Source organism: Coregonus clupeaformis, unplaced genomic scaffold (genome assembly GCF_020615455.1).
Source record: "Coregonus clupeaformis isolate EN_2021a unplaced genomic scaffold, ASM2061545v1 scaf1756, whole genome shotgun sequence".
Taxonomy (NCBI): domain Eukaryota; kingdom Metazoa; phylum Chordata; class Actinopteri; order Salmoniformes; family Salmonidae; genus Coregonus; species Coregonus clupeaformis.
In genome coordinates, this window is record NW_025535210.1 from 22,261 (window position 1) to 39,178 (window position 16,918).

The 16,918-nt window shown below is 45.1% G+C and overlaps 1 protein-coding gene and 1 long non-coding RNA gene across 4 annotated transcripts; one reads left to right on the forward strand and one right to left on the reverse strand.

Annotated features, from left to right (window-relative positions):
* The first annotated feature begins 393 nt into the window (after positions 1–393).
* LOC121560724 lies at positions 394–1,033 on the forward strand. Its single transcript, XR_005999064.2, has 3 exons — positions 394–571; positions 682–839; positions 947–1,033. It is a non-coding gene; the product is annotated as an uncharacterized LOC121560724 (long non-coding RNA).
* Positions 1,034–2,626: 1,593 nt separating this feature from the next.
* LOC123487514 lies at positions 2,627–8,310 on the reverse strand. Of its 3 annotated transcripts, XR_006659799.1 has the most exons (4): positions 8,226–8,310; positions 7,762–8,036; positions 3,057–3,310; positions 2,627–2,714 (listed from the first exon to the last, which is right to left on the reverse strand). XR_006659799.1 is itself a non-coding variant. In XM_045218729.1 (3 exons), exon 1 carries the CDS (start codon positions 6,149–6,151, stop codon positions 4,421–4,423), a length of 1,731 nt encoding a protein of 576 aa, XP_045074664.1. In that variant the 5' UTR covers positions 6,152–6,176; the 3' UTR covers positions 2,627–2,714; positions 3,057–3,310; positions 3,551–4,420. The 3 variants fall into 3 exon arrangements, 1 of the variants encoding a protein (XP_045074664.1); XR_006659798.1 differs by having other exon boundaries at positions 7,762–8,278; XM_045218729.1 differs by lacking the exons at positions 7,762–8,036; positions 8,226–8,310 and adding an exon at positions 3,551–6,176.
* Between the last annotated feature and the right edge of the window lie 8,608 nt (positions 8,311–16,918).

Below are 16,918 nucleotides of genomic sequence, written 5' to 3' on the forward strand. Positions count from 1 at the left end.
TGCATTGGTCTCTCAGTTTACAATGCAGCTGTGAACATTGGACCACGTAATTCCATTGCCTCTAGGGTGCTCCAGAAGCATCCCAACACCTATATTCATGGTTGTCCTTGTCATGTGGCACATAACACCGCCAAAGCTGCAGGAGTGGGATTTTTTAAAGATGTTTTAAAGTGAGTTAAGGCCTGATTTATCTTTACATGTAACTTTTTATTTGTATCCTAATTACATGCATTGACTGAATGTGTTATGATTGATTTATGCATTGCAGGTGTCCGGTTTTGATTTGGAGGATATGGTAGTGAACATCGGTTACTGGTTCAAGGGTAGCACAAATCGGAAAGGATACCTGACAGGTGTGCATGTTTGATACTATTAAGTGTAATACTGAAATGCTGAGCTGTAGAAAATATATGATATGGATTTAATGTCTAAAACAGAGTTTTGTGAGCTCCATGAAGCGGAGTACATGGAGTCCTCCTGCATATCTCGGTCCGTTGGCTAAGCCTTGAACGTTGTGTGACCAGGATCCTGAGGCTGTATGAACCTCTGGCCAGCTACTACAAATCTGCTAGTATGGTCATCAATTTTCAATTTCATTATGCAGCAACTACATGGATTGTTAGTCACATACTTGTATTAATGACAACCTCTTGTTTTGTGTTATTTATTGATTGATTCAAGATGAAAATCAGGCCAGGTTCAAGAGACTTGTGCAGACATTCACTGACCCCATGACAGAAGTGTACCTGCTGTTCTTCCAAGCCACCGTACCAACTTTCACTTCTTTCAACTTGCTGCTTCAGAGAGAGCAGTCATCAATATTTTTGTTACATGATGAGGTGGGATTGGATTTTGCAGTTTTTTTCCATTCTGTGTTTCTTGCTGATATCTGCAGGGGTCCTCTAAAACAGGTTTCACCTACTATTTTTGTAAATGTCTGTTATAGATGGTGAAATTCGTACGCAAGCTATGTTCCAAGTTTATGGTTCCAGCAGCTCTGCAGTGCCATGAGGAGCCTTGTGAAATTGCCTTTGAAGAAAATGCAAACCATTTACCAGGTTAGTATTTGACTATTATTATGATCAAACACTGTGATATGTGATATTTAGCCTTGTACCTTATACCGATATGCTGTATTGGGTTCACAACCAGGGCTAAACTTAACAGATTACTCGACGAGGGTGACATCACACCACAGCAGGTGGATTCATTCCATGAAGCTGTGTTGTGTTTCCTGACAAGTGCTGTGGACTATGCACTTAAGAAGCTGCCACTGGAAGAGCCACTGATCAAGCACGCACAATTTGTAGATGTACGGCAGAGGGCTGAAAGTGACATCGAAGATGTCCTGTACTTTGTTGAAAGGTTCGTTTTTTTTCTCTAATTATTGTCTATCATCTTAGCTAAAATACCCTGTGTTGTATGATGAGGTGTGTTCACTCCTAAACTGCACATGAGATATTCTTATGTGGCTTCTCCTCAAAGATGTGTATGAACTGCTGCTGGTTGATGACTATATACCTAAAACGTAACAACTTGTAACTCTACTTTCATAAATAGGTTTCCCCATCTCCTCCCATACCATTGGCCAGAGGAGCATGACCTTCTGGGTGAGGAGTTTCTAAATTATCAGACCATGCCAATGATATCCCTGCAGGACTAAACTGAAATGGAAAGCTTCTGGGCTGAAATGGCAACCCGGAAGCATAAGGTAAAATGTTTTTCCTTTTTTGTCTTTCCTTTTGGCAGGTGTGGCTTGGCTACATCTGTTGCTTAAAATTGTTGCATGCATATATGTGTCATGCATGTTTCAAATTATGCATGTTTTTATCTGAACTTTGTTAATGGATCAACCTACAGTATACTCACAGTATTAATCAATCAAAAATCAAGGTATGTTTTTCCATTGTGTTTTGGTGCATTTTCCATAGGTGACAGGAGCCAAAGAATTCGAGAGGCTTGCTGCCGTCGCCAAGCTTGTCCTGGTGTTGCCCCATGCAAACGCAGATGCTGAGAGGGTGTTTTCAGTTGTGGGACTGAACAAAACCAAGAGAAGAAACAGCCTAGCATTGGATGGCACCCTGTCCTCAATAATGACCATAAAGATGGCCAATCTGGAGCCCTGCTTCAAATGGGAGCCCCCCTCCGATATCATCAAGGCCTCCAAGAAGGCCACAGGCCAGTATAACCATGCCGACAGATCATAGACAAGAGGCTCATTTGAGATGATTGAGATGGTTGTCAGGTCCTCCTTGGGTGGGGAAGTGGATGGAACCTCTGGAACCTCACACTCAGCATATGTCATAAGAACATTTCATAATCAGAAAATGAATGTGTGTGTTTGTGTCTGTCCGTCTGCCTGCCTGCCTGTCCGTCTGCCTGCCTGCCTGCCTGTCTGTCTGTCTGTCTGTCTGCCTGCCCGTCCGTCTGCCTGACCGTCTGCCTGTCCGTCTGTCTGCCTGCCTGTCTGTCTGCCCGTCCGTCTGCCTGTCTGTCCGTCTGACTGCCTGTCCGTCTGCCTGTCTGTCTGTCTGTCCGTCGGTCTGCCTGTATCTGTTGTCACAGTTTTAACAAGCTTGTCATAGGGTGATACATCAATATGACATTATCGATGCTTATCACTTACCCTGAGAAATATGAGTCTCTCTGAGACGTTTGGTAGGCAGTGCATCCTGTTTAGGGTGGCTCTTCGGTTCCCCTTTTGTCTTGAACAGCTGTTGACAAAACACATCAGGACAACTGAGCCTGTGTAAAATACAGAGTGTGCATCCCAAAAGGCACCCTATTCGCTACGTAAGGCACTACTTTTGAAAAGGGCCCATAGAGCGCTGGTAAAAAGTAGTGCACTATATAGGGAATAGGGTGCCATTTGGGACATAGCCATTGACTCTCTCCCATGTGTATTAGGATTGCATTACAGCGTCCTCACTCAACCTCCTAAAGACAATGACAACAGTTTTGTTCTAATGCTGAGAGACAATAGGGGTGTAGTGAATCTGTAGGGTAAAATTCAGCCCTGCCTTACAGATGTAATCTCAAAACACAGAGCACCCTACCTTAATCATGATCTTTGGAAACTTATGCATTTTCGGTAGGAAACGCCACTTCCTGTTCTTCTTAGTCTCTTCCCCTCTGGCAGAGGGAAGGCGGGCCATGCCGTCAGCCTTTACATCAGCCGGGCTAAGGCTCCTGGCAGGGAATTCCTCAGTAGCATTAAGGTCAGCTACAACACCATGAGTGATGTCACTTGTGGCATTGCTGGTGTCTGAGTGAGAAGAGCACGCTAGTGTGACCGACCTGTGTACAATAACTGGGAGAAGAGGACGCAGCCATTGAAGTCAGTCACTGCATCCCAAATGGCATTCTCTTCACTTTATAGTGCACTACTTTTGACCAGGACCCATAGGGTCTGGTCAAAAGTAGTGCACTAAATATGGAAGAAGGTGCCATTTTGGACACAACCAGTGAATTTTACATCATAAAACGCAATGTATTGAGCATCATGTTACAATTAAGTCCTATGCAGATGAAAAGAGGTACTTTCACTTACCATCCTCCATTGTAGACTTGGACACATAAGTCAGGCTGTCGATCACCACGTCTGTCATCAACTTGATGACCTGATCCAAAACCATTTCAGCCGAGGGTGGCATAGGCCCTCCCATACACTGCCCCAGGAGTCTCCTAACAGAAGTCTGGGCAAAGTTGTAAATGAGCTCTGAGGCATCGTCCTTTGACAGCTTCCTCAAGGCTGGTTTAGGCAGCGCTGGTTGAGAGAGGCTTCTGTGGCCAACCATGGATTGAAGCTGGCGGTTTATGGTTATCTCCTGAATGAGACCATGGACCTTTGCGATCAGGTTGCCAGACGCACCTTGAAGGGCTTCAACTGACAGGAGCCTATCCAGATGTTCTTCTGCTGAAGTCATCTCTGGGTCGTCCGTCTTCAATGTGTCCATTATAGTTTTCACTATGATATTGGTATCAGATATGTTTATTTCTTGTTGGCTCACAAGCGTTGACCGTGAACCTGTCTCGTCCATTGCGATAGAGGTATGGGATTCTGTCCTTGTGATCTCATCGGCAGCGCTCATGTCAGGCAACTGGTCAAGGCTCTCCAGTACAGAGTCTAACATGTTAGTGGCTATCAGACACTCCTCACTTGCAATCTGCCCAACAGATGAACTCTCAGAGTTGGCCACTCTACACTTGATCACATTTAGGATCAAGCTGAGCGTCTTCTTTGCAGTTTTGCTAAAGCCTTCTTGGCTGACTGCCACTGTTACGTCTTTTAGAGCCACAAGAGGTTTGCAACTTTCACTCAATCCACTGCCGTGGAGAGGAGAGGCTCTCTTCAAACTGTTGTTGCTCACAACTGACATACTCCTGGTGGGCAGAGTGACATCCTCACTGCATGTGTCAATTATATGGTGGTCTGTTGAAGAGCCACTCGAAGACACAAGGGCTTTAGACTTTTAGCCAAACAGACTTTTGACAAAGGCTTCTCACTTCTCACAGACGGAGGGCGGCTCCTGTCCTCAACAAGAGCAGTGTCAGCGGACTTAGAACGTCTGAGTGTCTCCACAGGGGTGGAGTCCAGCACATATTTGGCTGTGGTGACTAACACTGGTGGAAAAGAGAAAAAGATGTTCAGTCTATCCTTTACTCTGTGGTACATGGTTTGAGCAGCATCCAATAAGTTGTCAAATACAACTCTGGGTTTGAGCTGGAACTCCAGCTTTTTCTCTCCTAGTGGGAAGGAGTCTGCGTCGTCCACAGTGTACTGGGATACACTTTCAAGGTCTTGCATGATAATATTTACTATATCTTCGGCTGTAGAAACCGCATGGTGTGAGAAGGTGGTGCTAGGCATGCTCTGTAGCAAAGAATGGCTGGCTTTGCTAGCAGCTCTGAGAATGGTCTCACTCACAATGTGTTTGGCCTTAGCTCGGAACTCAGCACTGTGAAAGCTCTGGATGGAAATGTTAGAGGTTCTGCTGGCTGCACTAAGAGATCGCGTGAGTGTGGCAATCTCGGCTGACGTCACATCACTCGAAATGGTGAGGTCCTCCAATTTCGAAATTATCGAGTCCAACTTCTGGTTGAAGTCGAAGGATGAATTTGACGTGCTTTCCCCAACGGAAGCGGAGAAGTCTTCCTTTGAAGTGTCCACCCTCAGCACCGAGATCACCTGTTTGATTACCCCTTTAGTGCAGGTGTCGAGGGTGAGCTGGTAGGCTGAGGCTGAGGACTTAGAAGGGGTCTTACTGTCTGTCTTCTGTACAGGAGACACTGCCAAAGTGGCCTCAGTTACAGGAGATTCCTCCACAGTGGCCTCAGTTACAAGTAGTCCAGTTGCAGAAAGCTCGATTTGCACAGGAGTATTTTTTCCCTCAGTGAGATGGTGGGAGGTGAACAGCTTCCTTAGTTTGTCCAGGGTTTTGGTATAAATCTTCTGGGAACCTGAACTCACTTCCACCCAGAACATTTTGCGACCTGATTTCGTACGCATGGAGGCCTTATTGACCTCATATACCTCAAGCAGGTCGGAAATAATTCCACCAAAGAGATCAGAGGATGCCTCCTCAATATTCTCTGAGGAAACATGGACAGATAGGATTTCCGACAGTTTCCCACAAGTGTCGGTTTTATCCAGCGCAGCAGTATATGTCACAGCTGCATCCTGAATGACCTGAGTGATGCATTGCTCAGCTTTGACAATATACTCCTCCACTGGTTGACCATGGAGGATGTCAACTTTATCAGCAGGGAGCTCCTTCTGAATACTCACATTCTCCTCTGATGGGCATGGGTTGTTGAAGATAATGCTCTCAGTGACCATCTTAGAGGAGGCGAGAGATGAGTCGAGAAGCAGAGATCTGTATATTGTCGAGGTGGACATCTCTGGGTGCTTTATCACAGCAGCCTCCTCCAAAATGGCCGACGGGCCCTGGAGGATGTCAGAGATATCCATGTCCTCAATGGTCTCTACCAGAGACGATAGTAGGTCTCTGGCTGCCAGGTTGGTAGGTCTCTGGTTCTCGAGCTCTGTTTTGATTGCTTGACAGGCAGTTACCAGAGCAACAACAGAGCGAGAACACAACTGCTTCAAGGTGGAGTCAGAAAAAGATGATGACAGATCTGTCATGGACATGGTGGAGAGTTGACTCTCAGAGACAAACGGGATGAGTTTGACAGACACCTGTCTGACCAAGTCCCCAGCAAGAGCTCTCATATCTATTGCTCCACTAGCTGAGTTGTGGGAGCAGGCACTCTGTGGCCTTGACGGGTTCCTGTTATCCAAAAATCCTGTTATCCAAAAAAACCTCAAGTACAAGATCCACAACATCGGATGACACTTCTGTCACTCTGTTGTCGGACAGAAATGTACTTGGATGAATGGTGCCTGCATTCACAGTCCAGTCGCAAATGGAGTTGTTGGACTGACTCTGGACTAGTGGAACTAGACAGGTTTCACTTGGACCTTGGCCAAAGAGCTCTGCCATTTTGAGCAGAACTGATCTTAAGACCTTCGACTTGGAAATGTTCAGCAGTGGGTTGTTGTTGGACAGTCTGGTGGATGGTCTGCTAGCCGATCTGTGAACCACTAGGCTTTGTATTTCTGCCGAAATGGCAGTTAGAAAATAGGTCAAGGGGCTGGTCGCTCTCCCCTCATTTCCTCCGTTGGCTTTAGCCTTGATGATGCTATCTATGATGATGACTATGACCTGTCCAGCCAGAGGACCCAAGATGGCCTCAAGCTCCCTCTCTAACTCAAGGGGAGACTTGTGGCCGAGCGCAATATGCTCTATGGCATGGGAATACATCTTAAAAGTCGCCATGCTTAGCATCTCTTGGGCAAACTGTTGACTTGCTGAGATACTTCCAGTCAGCAGAACTAGAGTTCCCTGACTGACACTTCGCATTAGCTCAGCCCATCTGGAGTTGAGAAGGTTTATAACCAACCTCGACAATACCCATCATAAACTTGCCGTCCGTTGACATTTTGCTAGGTCTGTATTTCTCCTGTCTACTCCGTTTGGGCGGCGGTACGATGTCACCCTGCGACTGGCCGCTCTGGACCATGTCGAAGACAGAGTCCTCAGAGATGCCAAACACAGATCTCAGTGGTGCTGAGTGTGGTCTGTGTCTCATCTCTCTATCGCCACCCTCAGGTGAGGAGACATATCGCTCTTTGTCCTCACTCAGCAAAGAGGTCAAACACCTGCAGAATGCACAACAGAAATTAATAGTACATGGTAACAAAATAAAAAAATATGATCCAAGAATTTGGGACACAAACTCAACCTTGTTATTGTTATTCAAAGGAAGCATTGTGAACCATCTCAAACCACACTCAGTCCAAACATTAACATTTAGAGTAAACTTTTAGAGTGGTTGTGTAGTATCTAAGTAGTATTTCTCACTAAGTGGATCTGGAATGGATATTTGTACCTATAACAGGAAAGACCTGCAAAAAGAGGAGGGGATAGAGCTAGGTATCTGTGAGAGGAGGGGATAGGGCTAGGTACCTGTGAGAGGAGGGGATAGGGCTAGGTACCTGTGAGAGGAGAGGATAGGGCTAGGTACCTGTGAGAGGAGGGGATAGGGCTAGGTACCTGTGAGAGGAGAGGATAGGGCTAGGTACCTGTGAGAGGCATGGATAGGGCTAGGTACCTGTGAGAGGAGGGGATAGGGGTAGGTACCTGTGAGAGGCATGGATAGGGCTAGGTACCTGTGAGAGGAGGGGATAGGGCTAGGTACCTGTGAGAGGAGGGGAAAGGCGTGGGAGTGCGTGTGCTGTAGGCGGTTCTGGCGCTGGTGCACCTGCTGGGTCCTCCACTACAGCTGAATCTGACGCTGCGGCCAAGAGAGGTCACCTCTCCTGCCTCATTACTTCCTGATCCAGAAGAGCTTGGCGAATCAGAGAGCTCTATCTGCATGGTGAGGTCAAGGGCGGGAACAACCACAGTGGATGTAGACTCCATCACCCATGCTACAATATCCATGCACTTGGCACTAAACTCATGTCTGCTCATCTGCAATGTTAAAAGACCATACAGAGTTAGTTTGTTAAAGGGGCTGCACTGATATAAAACGTAGAACCATTTACTCAAGCTAGTCAATTAAAGCAGTGGTTCAGGATTAAAGGTCCTGCAGGATTTCCACAAATGAATGTTTGGTCCATTTTACCAACATTAACTACTTTAGAGGTGACTATAACTCACCCCGGCACGCATATTCTCACTCAGCAGATTCCAATGGCTGAAAAGTAAATAAATGCAAGTACACAATGAACTACATGACATTACCCTCTATTATCTTAGACTACGTTATGGATGGACATTACCTCTATTATTTTAGATTACGTTATGGATGGACATTACCTCTATTATTTTAGATTACGTTATGGATGGACATTACCTCTATTATTTTAGATTACGTTATGGATGGACATTACCTCTATTATTTTAGATTACGTTATGGATGGACATTACCTCTATTATCTTAGATTACGTTATGGATGGACATTACCTCTATTATCTTAGACTACGTTAAGGATGGACCTCTATGGAACTAGGCCACACCCAGTCATCCCTGATTGGTTATTTGGTCCGTTGAGTCCTTTGTATTGGCCCGAGACTATGGGAGACTCTCAATCTCCTCACCTCCTTCTCAAAACCCATTGGATGAGAAGGTCAGAAGGGCGGGACCTCTGGCTTTCTCATCCAATGGGTTTTGAGAAGAGAGGACACGAGGAGTATGCAATTGAGATAGGGAACATATCTAGGGGATGCATGGGGAAGCCAAAGAGCAACTTACTGCGTCCTTCATGTCCTGCACAAAGGTGTGTAGGTCTGGGTAGCTTCTCTTTCCCCTGCTGAGGGTGAGGCTGGTCTGGGAAGTTTCATCCTTGTGGGTCACGGTAGTGAAGGTCACCACTGCAGCCTGATGGCGACAACAGAAAGCAGAGTTAGGCTGGAATTCAATTTTGCGTCATTAAAACACAAAATATCTCAATGAAATGTCATCCAAGTAATAGAAAAATACATCATACCTCCTGTGACTGAGATGGGATGGCAACAGCCTCGTCCAACTCACTCTCTCCTTCAACCTCCTGTGACTGAGATGGGATGGCAACAGCCTCGTCCAAATCACTCTCTTCTTCAACCTCCTGCGACTGAGATGGGATGGCAACAGCCTCGTCCAACTCACTCTCTCCTTCAACCTCCTGCGACTGAGATGGGATGGCAACAGCCTCGTCCAACTCACTCTCTCCTTCAACCTCCTGCGACTGAGATGGGATGGCAACAGCCTCGTCCAACTCACTCTCTCCTTCAACCTCCTGCGACTGAGATGGGATGGCAACAGCCTCGTCCAAATCACTCTCTCCTTCAACCTCCTGCGACTGAGATGGGATGGCAACAGCCTCGTCCAACTGACTCTCTCCTTCAACCTCCTGCGACTGAGATGGGATGGCAACAGCCTCGTCCAACTCACTCTCTCCTTCAACCTCCTGCGACTGAGATGGGATGGCAACAGCCTCGTCCAACTCACTCTCTCCTTCAACCTCCTGCGACTGAGATGGGATGGCAACAGCCTCGTCCAACTCACTCTCTCCTTCAACCTCCTGCGACTGAGATGGGATGGCAACAGCCTCGTCCAACTCACTCTCTCCTTCAACCTCCTGCGACTGAGATGGGATGGCAACAGCCTCGTCCAACTCACTCTCTCCTTCAACCTCCTGCGACTGAGATGGGATGGCAACAGCCTCGTCCAACTCACTCTCTTCTTCAACCTCCTGTGACTGAGTTTGGGTATCTGTGTCTAGAACAGCCTCGTCCAACTTGGTCAGTCTCTCAGCCTCTCTGTGATCTTTATGGGATCTAGATAGAGAAAAGGAATCTCTCTTAGGTCACTGCTATAATGTGAGTGTGAGGATGTGTAATTATAGAATTAGAATCACAGAATTAGAATGAATCATTCTAGAATTAGAATAGAATCACTCAAATTCTATGGCTCCAATACTCTTGAGATGACTCGGCCTATCCAGAGCCAAATATTTAGAGAATTCTGCCAACTTTTAAAAGGACTCCATGTTAGCGCCTTGGAGCCTTTCATTTATCCTTTCATTATAAGTAAATTCTAATTATAGATGTTCAGTTACATAGCATTGTTTAAAATGTCAACATTGCCCATGGGGAGCCAGCTGTCATATGGATATCTACTGTGTCATGTAATGTATACATAAACTTAGCAAAAAAAGAAAACGTCCCTTTTTCAGGATCTTTCAAAGATAATTCGTAAAAATCCAAATATCTTCACAGATCTTCATTGTAAAGGGTTTAAACACTGTTTCCCATGCTAGTCCCCTGTAGCTCAGTTGGTAGAGCATGGCGCTTGCAACGCCAGGGTTGTGGGTTTGTTTCCCACGGGGGGCCAGTATGAAAATGTATGCACTCACTAACTGTAAGTCGCTCTGGATAAGAGTGTCTGCTAAATGACTAAAATGTAAAATGTTGTTCAATGAACCATAAACAATTAATGAACATGCACCTGTGGAACGGTCATTAAGACACTAACAGCTTACAGACGGTAGTTATGAAAACTTAGGACCCTAAAGAGGCCTTTCTACTGACTCTGAAAAACACCAAAAGAAAAATGCCCAGGGTCCCTGCTCATCTGCGTGAACGTGCCTTAGGAAGTTTTTGGTGAGGGAGGCCCTGCTCTCTACTCTCCCAGATGTTTAGTTCATTTCATTCCGATCTCCTCTGCATTATTGTAGCCATTTGCTACAGCCTGTCAACTATGCCTCTGCCTATCCCTGTTCTCTCCTCTCTGCACAGGCTACACAAACGCCCCACACCGCGTGGCTGCTGCCTCTCTAACCTGGTGGTCCCTGCACGCACCCCACACCTGGAGTTGCAGGTCTCAGGCAGCCTCTGGAACTGCCGTTCTGCTGCCAACAAAGCTGACTTCATCCCAGCCTATGCTAACCTCCAGTCCCTCGACTTCCTGGCGCTGACGGAAACATGGATTACCACTGAAAACACTGCTACTCCTACTGCTCTCTCCTCGTCTGACCATGTGTTCTCGCATACCCCGAGAGCATCAGGTCAGAAGGGTGGTGGCACAGGAATCCTCATCTCTCCCAAGTGGACATTCTCAATTTTTCCCCTAACCCATCTGTCTATCTCCTCATTTGAATTCCATGCTGTCACAGTCACTAGCCCATTTAAGCTTAATATCCTTGTCATCTATCGCCTCCAGGTTCCCTTGGAGAGTTCATCAATGAGCTTGACGCCTTGATAAGTTCCTTTCCTGAGGATGGCTCACCCCTCACAGTTTTGGGGGATTTCAACCTCCCTATGTCCACATTTGACTCATTTCTCTGCCTCCTTCTTTCCACTCCTCTCCTCTTTTGACCTCACCCTATCACCGTCCCCCCCTACTCACAAGGCAGGCAATACGCTTGACCTCATCTTTACTAGATGCTGCTCTTCTACTAATCTCACTGCAACTCCCCTCCATGTCTCCGACCACTACTTTGTTTCCTTTTCTCTCTCGCTCTCCTCCCACACTACTCACTCTGCCCCTACACAGATGGTAATGCGCCGCCGCAACCTTCGCTCTCTCCCTCCCACTACTCTCTCCTCTTCCATCCTATCATCTCTTCCCTCTGCTCAATCCTTCTCCCTCCAATCTCCTGATTCTGCCTCCTCAACCCTCCTCTCCTCCCTTTCTGCATCCTTTGACTCTCTGTGTCCCCTATCCTCCCGGCCGGCTCGGTCCTCCCCTCCAGCTCCGTGGCTTGATGACTCATTGCGAGCTCACAGAACAGAGCTCCGGGCAGCGGAGCGGAAATGGAAGAAAACTAAACTCCCTGCCGACCTGGCATTTTTTCACTCCCTCCTCTCTACATTTTCTTCATCTGTTTCTGCTGCTAAGGCCACTTTCTACCACTCTAAATTCCAAGCATCTGCCTCTAACCCTAGGAAGCTCTTTGCCACATTTTCCTCCCTGCTGAATCCTCCCCCCCCTCTTGACTTACTGTCCATTCCCGTCTTGAACGTCCACTGCACTCTGGAGGTCAGCATTTCCAATCAGCAAACGCAAACTTTCCGAATGACCGTTGGTAGCTAGAGGAGGATAAACAGAGAGGATATAAGAATGTGAGATGATTGACCGTTGGTAGCTAGAGGAGGATAAACAGAGAGGATATAAGAATGTGAGATGATTGACCGTTGGTAGCTAGAGGAGGCTAAACAGAGAGGATATGAGCTGATTGCTGGACGACTATTACCTTCATATGAACAGACAGATTTCTAGAACAGTGGTATTGGTAGATGACATCCTCATGATGTTAACACAGCAGATAATAAAACATTTTGGGGCTGAGGCCCTCGAAGCCTGTCACCTGCTAGCTGTGTACCTGGCTCTGGATAGAAGTCCCCCTGTGCACTGATCTAGGATCAGCTTACCCTCCCCAGATCCTCAGCAATAATGACAAAAAATGACCTTAGATCAGTGTGTAGTGGGCATTTTCACACTATGCTATATAATATCCCTAGAGTGGACATTGGCATCCTAGCAACATGACCAAACAAATGTCCATCTTGGTAAGGAAAACTTTTGAATTACAGAATCTCTAGGTCTTACGTGATATCCTATGCGTACCTGCAGCGTGGATGGGGGTCCTCTTCAGGGTGAAGTCTTTAACCAGGATGGAGGCTCCCTGGTTGATGAGGACGTCAACACACTCCACATGGCCTTTAAAGGCAGCCAGGTCCAGAGGGGTGCGCCCCTGGCTGTTCCTCACGTCTAGATCCAGCAGAGACTGAACCAGGACCTCCATAGCATGGTGGTGGCCGTGGTACGCCTGAATGGAAACAAACACACAGTCTGAAGCAAAGTCCAGTGTTATGCCTGAACAGAAATACACTCTTAATATAATCAATGTCCTATAGTAGACCAGTGGTATGCCTGAACAGAAATAGTCCTAGACCCCTAAAGTAGACAGGTGTCTCTCAAATCGGGTGCCCATTTTTCTCCCGCCCAGCATCAACATCGAAGGTCCCTGTCAAGCGTGAGATTTAGAAACAAACACTCTACTATTGGTCAGAGAAGGATTGTTGTTTGGTACTCCAAAAATAGCCATTTCTGCACTAGGCTGCAACTTTATATCAAATGCTTCAAAAAGGGTTTTAAATAGTGGACAACTAATCTGCCAGATGGGGACAGGACCAGAACATGTGGGTCAAGTCCGCCAAGGAGCTTTTACACCTGTCACATGTACCATCAATATTTGGGTAGAATTTGGACAATCTAGCCTTACTGAAATGGATACGGTAAAGTACCTTAAACTGTATAAGGCTGAGCCGGGCACAAGAGGAGCTTCCATTTACCCTCAGTAAGGCATTTCACACTCAGATCGGATTTTATTCAAAGCCTCCTCTGAACAAACTCAAGCATACAACTAGGGCTGTGATGGTCATGGAACTTCAGGTGTCGGTGATTGGCGTGTCTTATGTACGTGGTCATCGACAAAACTGACAGCTGACAGGGGGGCGGGACGGACATTAGCAAAGGAAAACATTAGCGCGTTTAGGCCAGTCTTGCTCTCAAGTTTGGGGAAGCTAATTTTCACCATGAAAAAATATCAAGCCTTCCATGCATCATCACATTTGCAAACTTATGTAAAATAGCTGACTATTCCTAATGTGATTAGTAAATTGGATAGTCATAATTTAGGCTAATAATATAACTCAATCACTGTTCGCAAAAAAAGGCTGTTCAATGCAGCGCGTGGTGGAGTAGGTTTCTTTTCACTGGATAAATGTGGCCTTTTATTATCTTAAAATCACGCAATTCTACTACACTTTATATGACTAGAGAGATTAGCAGAATCTTTTTCAACACGACTTTCAAGTGGCACTGACCCAGTGATAAAGACAGTGAATATGCACACTCACCGGGGATATAGCCGATGCCAATGATACTGTTCCCTCAATTAAGTTGAGGATTTTGATCATTAAAAAGACATTAGTATTTTCATCTTCTTCTCTTTGAAGCAATAAGCCAGTTGCTTTCCAAACTGTTTTCCCTCCATTGTATTTTGAAAAATTGCGATATGCCTGGTTGAGCCTCTCTTTCACTGACATTCACAACTCAACAGTCATCTATTTGGAAGCCTATTCGCCGCACCCGCTGCCTTCCGACAGGCTACGCGATTTAAAACAATCCAGAAGAAGCTAATGATCATGCTTTCTGGTATAGTATACACACGTAACATGTAGGATTCCCAGAATATGTTCTATATTCTCATTATAATCAGTGGTTTAATTAGAGTATGATTGGCTAAATAAAACAATGGGCCTATGGTAATGCAACATTAAGTGATTCAAGGAAACTAGCCTATTTTGTTTGTTTATTTGCTCGGGCATCTGAATTACAATTATTCATGAACAATAATTTTGCATATCTTATTCTTCTAACATTGAATAGCCTAAAATGTGGTTATTACAGCTGTTGGTGCTGTCATCTTCAGGACAGGAATACCGGCTTACTTAACGGAGGAATAAACACACATGTTCATCGTTGGTGTTTCAACCAGAACGCGGGAAAATGCCCTTTCTTTATTTTCGCACATGCGCAGTTGTACATCTCTCATCGGGCATAACTGTACCAGTGTAAGAACACAATTTATAACATATTAGTCTATATGTTAACACCCCCACTTGCTCTTATACTGTACAAGTCGTATTCAACCTAACGATCAACACATTTAGCTTACAGTTATACATCTCACAAATGTCAGTTTACATTCCAAACATATAACCCAAGAATTTTTCATTTTTGAACTTCGTTACAGGTTTAGTCAAAACATCTGCAACCATGTCTGCCGTTGGACAATATTCAATACTTATTTTGCCATCACTGAGCGCAGTCGAATGAAATGATATCTGATGTCAACATGTTTACATCTCTGACGACATACTGGGTTCTTTGACAGAGCAATTGCACCTTGGTTATCTTCAAAGATTGTTACTGGTGCATATTGGCACTCACTATCCATCTGGCCCAATAACTGTACAAGGTACAAACTTTCTTGTGTAGTAGCAGCCAGTGCCATGTACTCTGCTTCACATGTAGATAAAGCTACTGTTGGCTGCTTCTTAGACCTCCATGAAATAACAGGTCCACATTTAGTTAAACTAAAACAATACCCTGTTATGCTTCATCTGTCACTTTGATCTGCTGCCCAATCAGCATCACTATATGCTACGAGGTTGTGTTTTTCCACCCCCTTTTTGTAACACAACTCCTGATTCATTGTCCCCTTCAAGTACCTCAACACATGTTTAGCTGTTATCCAGTGTTGCTCTTTTGGTTCTGATAGGTACTGTGACAGCTTGCTGACAATCCAGCTGATATCCGGTCTTGTACATGTCATAACATATATCAAGCTGCCTATCACTTCACGATACCTTTTTGAATCAATAGGTTCACCATCACCATCAAATTTTGTTTTTTTGTTCACATGGTGTTGACCTTGTTTTACAGTCTGACATACCAAACCTTTCCAGTATCTTGGTTATGTACCTTGTTTGGCTCATCTTTATTTTCCCTTCACTTTGTGTAAAATCGATGCCTAGGAAATGTCTAAGCCTCCCAAGATCTTTCATCTTAAATTTTTCACTTAACATTTCTTTTACACTTGTGAGTGAGTCACTATCACTAGCAGCGATAATTAGATCATTGACCCAAATTATCAAAATGATCCTTTCTGTTGCAGTTTGTTTGTTGTAAACACAGTGATCAGCTGGGTTCTGTGTAAAACCATGGTGATCATGCAACATTTTGTTCCAGTTCCTTCCTGACTGTTTCAGGCCGTACAGTGACTTGTTCAGTTTGCAGACTAGTTGCTCACCTGTATCTGACCTGACTTCAAAACCCTCTGGTTGCTCCATGTACACTTCACAGTCAATAGGAGCATGTAGATATGCTGTTTTGACATCCATCTGATGTAACTCTAAGTCATACTGAGCTGCTAGCTGCATCAAACAACGTACTGATGTCATATTTGCAGTTGGAGAAAAAGTCTCCTTATAGTCTATTCCTGCCACTTGACTATATCCCTTTGCAACATATCTTGCCTTGTATGTCTCAGTCTCATCTGAATTGTTTTTGACCGCATAGACCCACCTGCCCCCCACTGCATTTTTACCCTCTGGCAGTGTGGTCAATGTGAATGTATCATTTTCCCTAAGGGAATCCATCTCCTCCTTCATAGCAGTAGCCCAAATCTCTGATTTTGGTGAAATCATTGCTTCTTTGAAGGTTTGTGGTGCATTGCACATTACTCTGTAGCAGTAGTCAACACTAGGTGGTATCTGGTCATCACACTTCACTTTACACTCATAGTCTTTTAAGTACTGGGGCTTCTTCCTCTCTCTGTCTGGATAGCGTGGACTCTGACTATCTGAAGTCTCGATTTGCACATCTTGTGTCTCTTCGGAATTTTGATCTGCCATCTTGGCTTTTGGCATGGGGGATTGAAATCTCTCCCCATGAAGATCATCACTCATTTCCAAATCTGTCTGAGTTTGGCGTTCGACTACATCTTTTGTAACGAACTTGACTAATCTGTTTTTAAGAACTTTTCCAGTGTCTGGGTAGTAGACTAGGTATGCTGGACTATTTTTATCATACCCGACAAAAATACCCTTTTCACATCTTGAGTCCAACTTTTTCTTGTTCTGTCTGTATGCATAGCAAACAGATCCAAATTCTTTCATCTTTGAAAGATCAGGCTTTCTCCCAGTAAACATGTAGTGTGGAGTCTGTCCTACACGCTTATTGTAACACCTATTGCGAATTACTGCAGCAGTCATTACAGCATATGTCCACAATTTCTTTG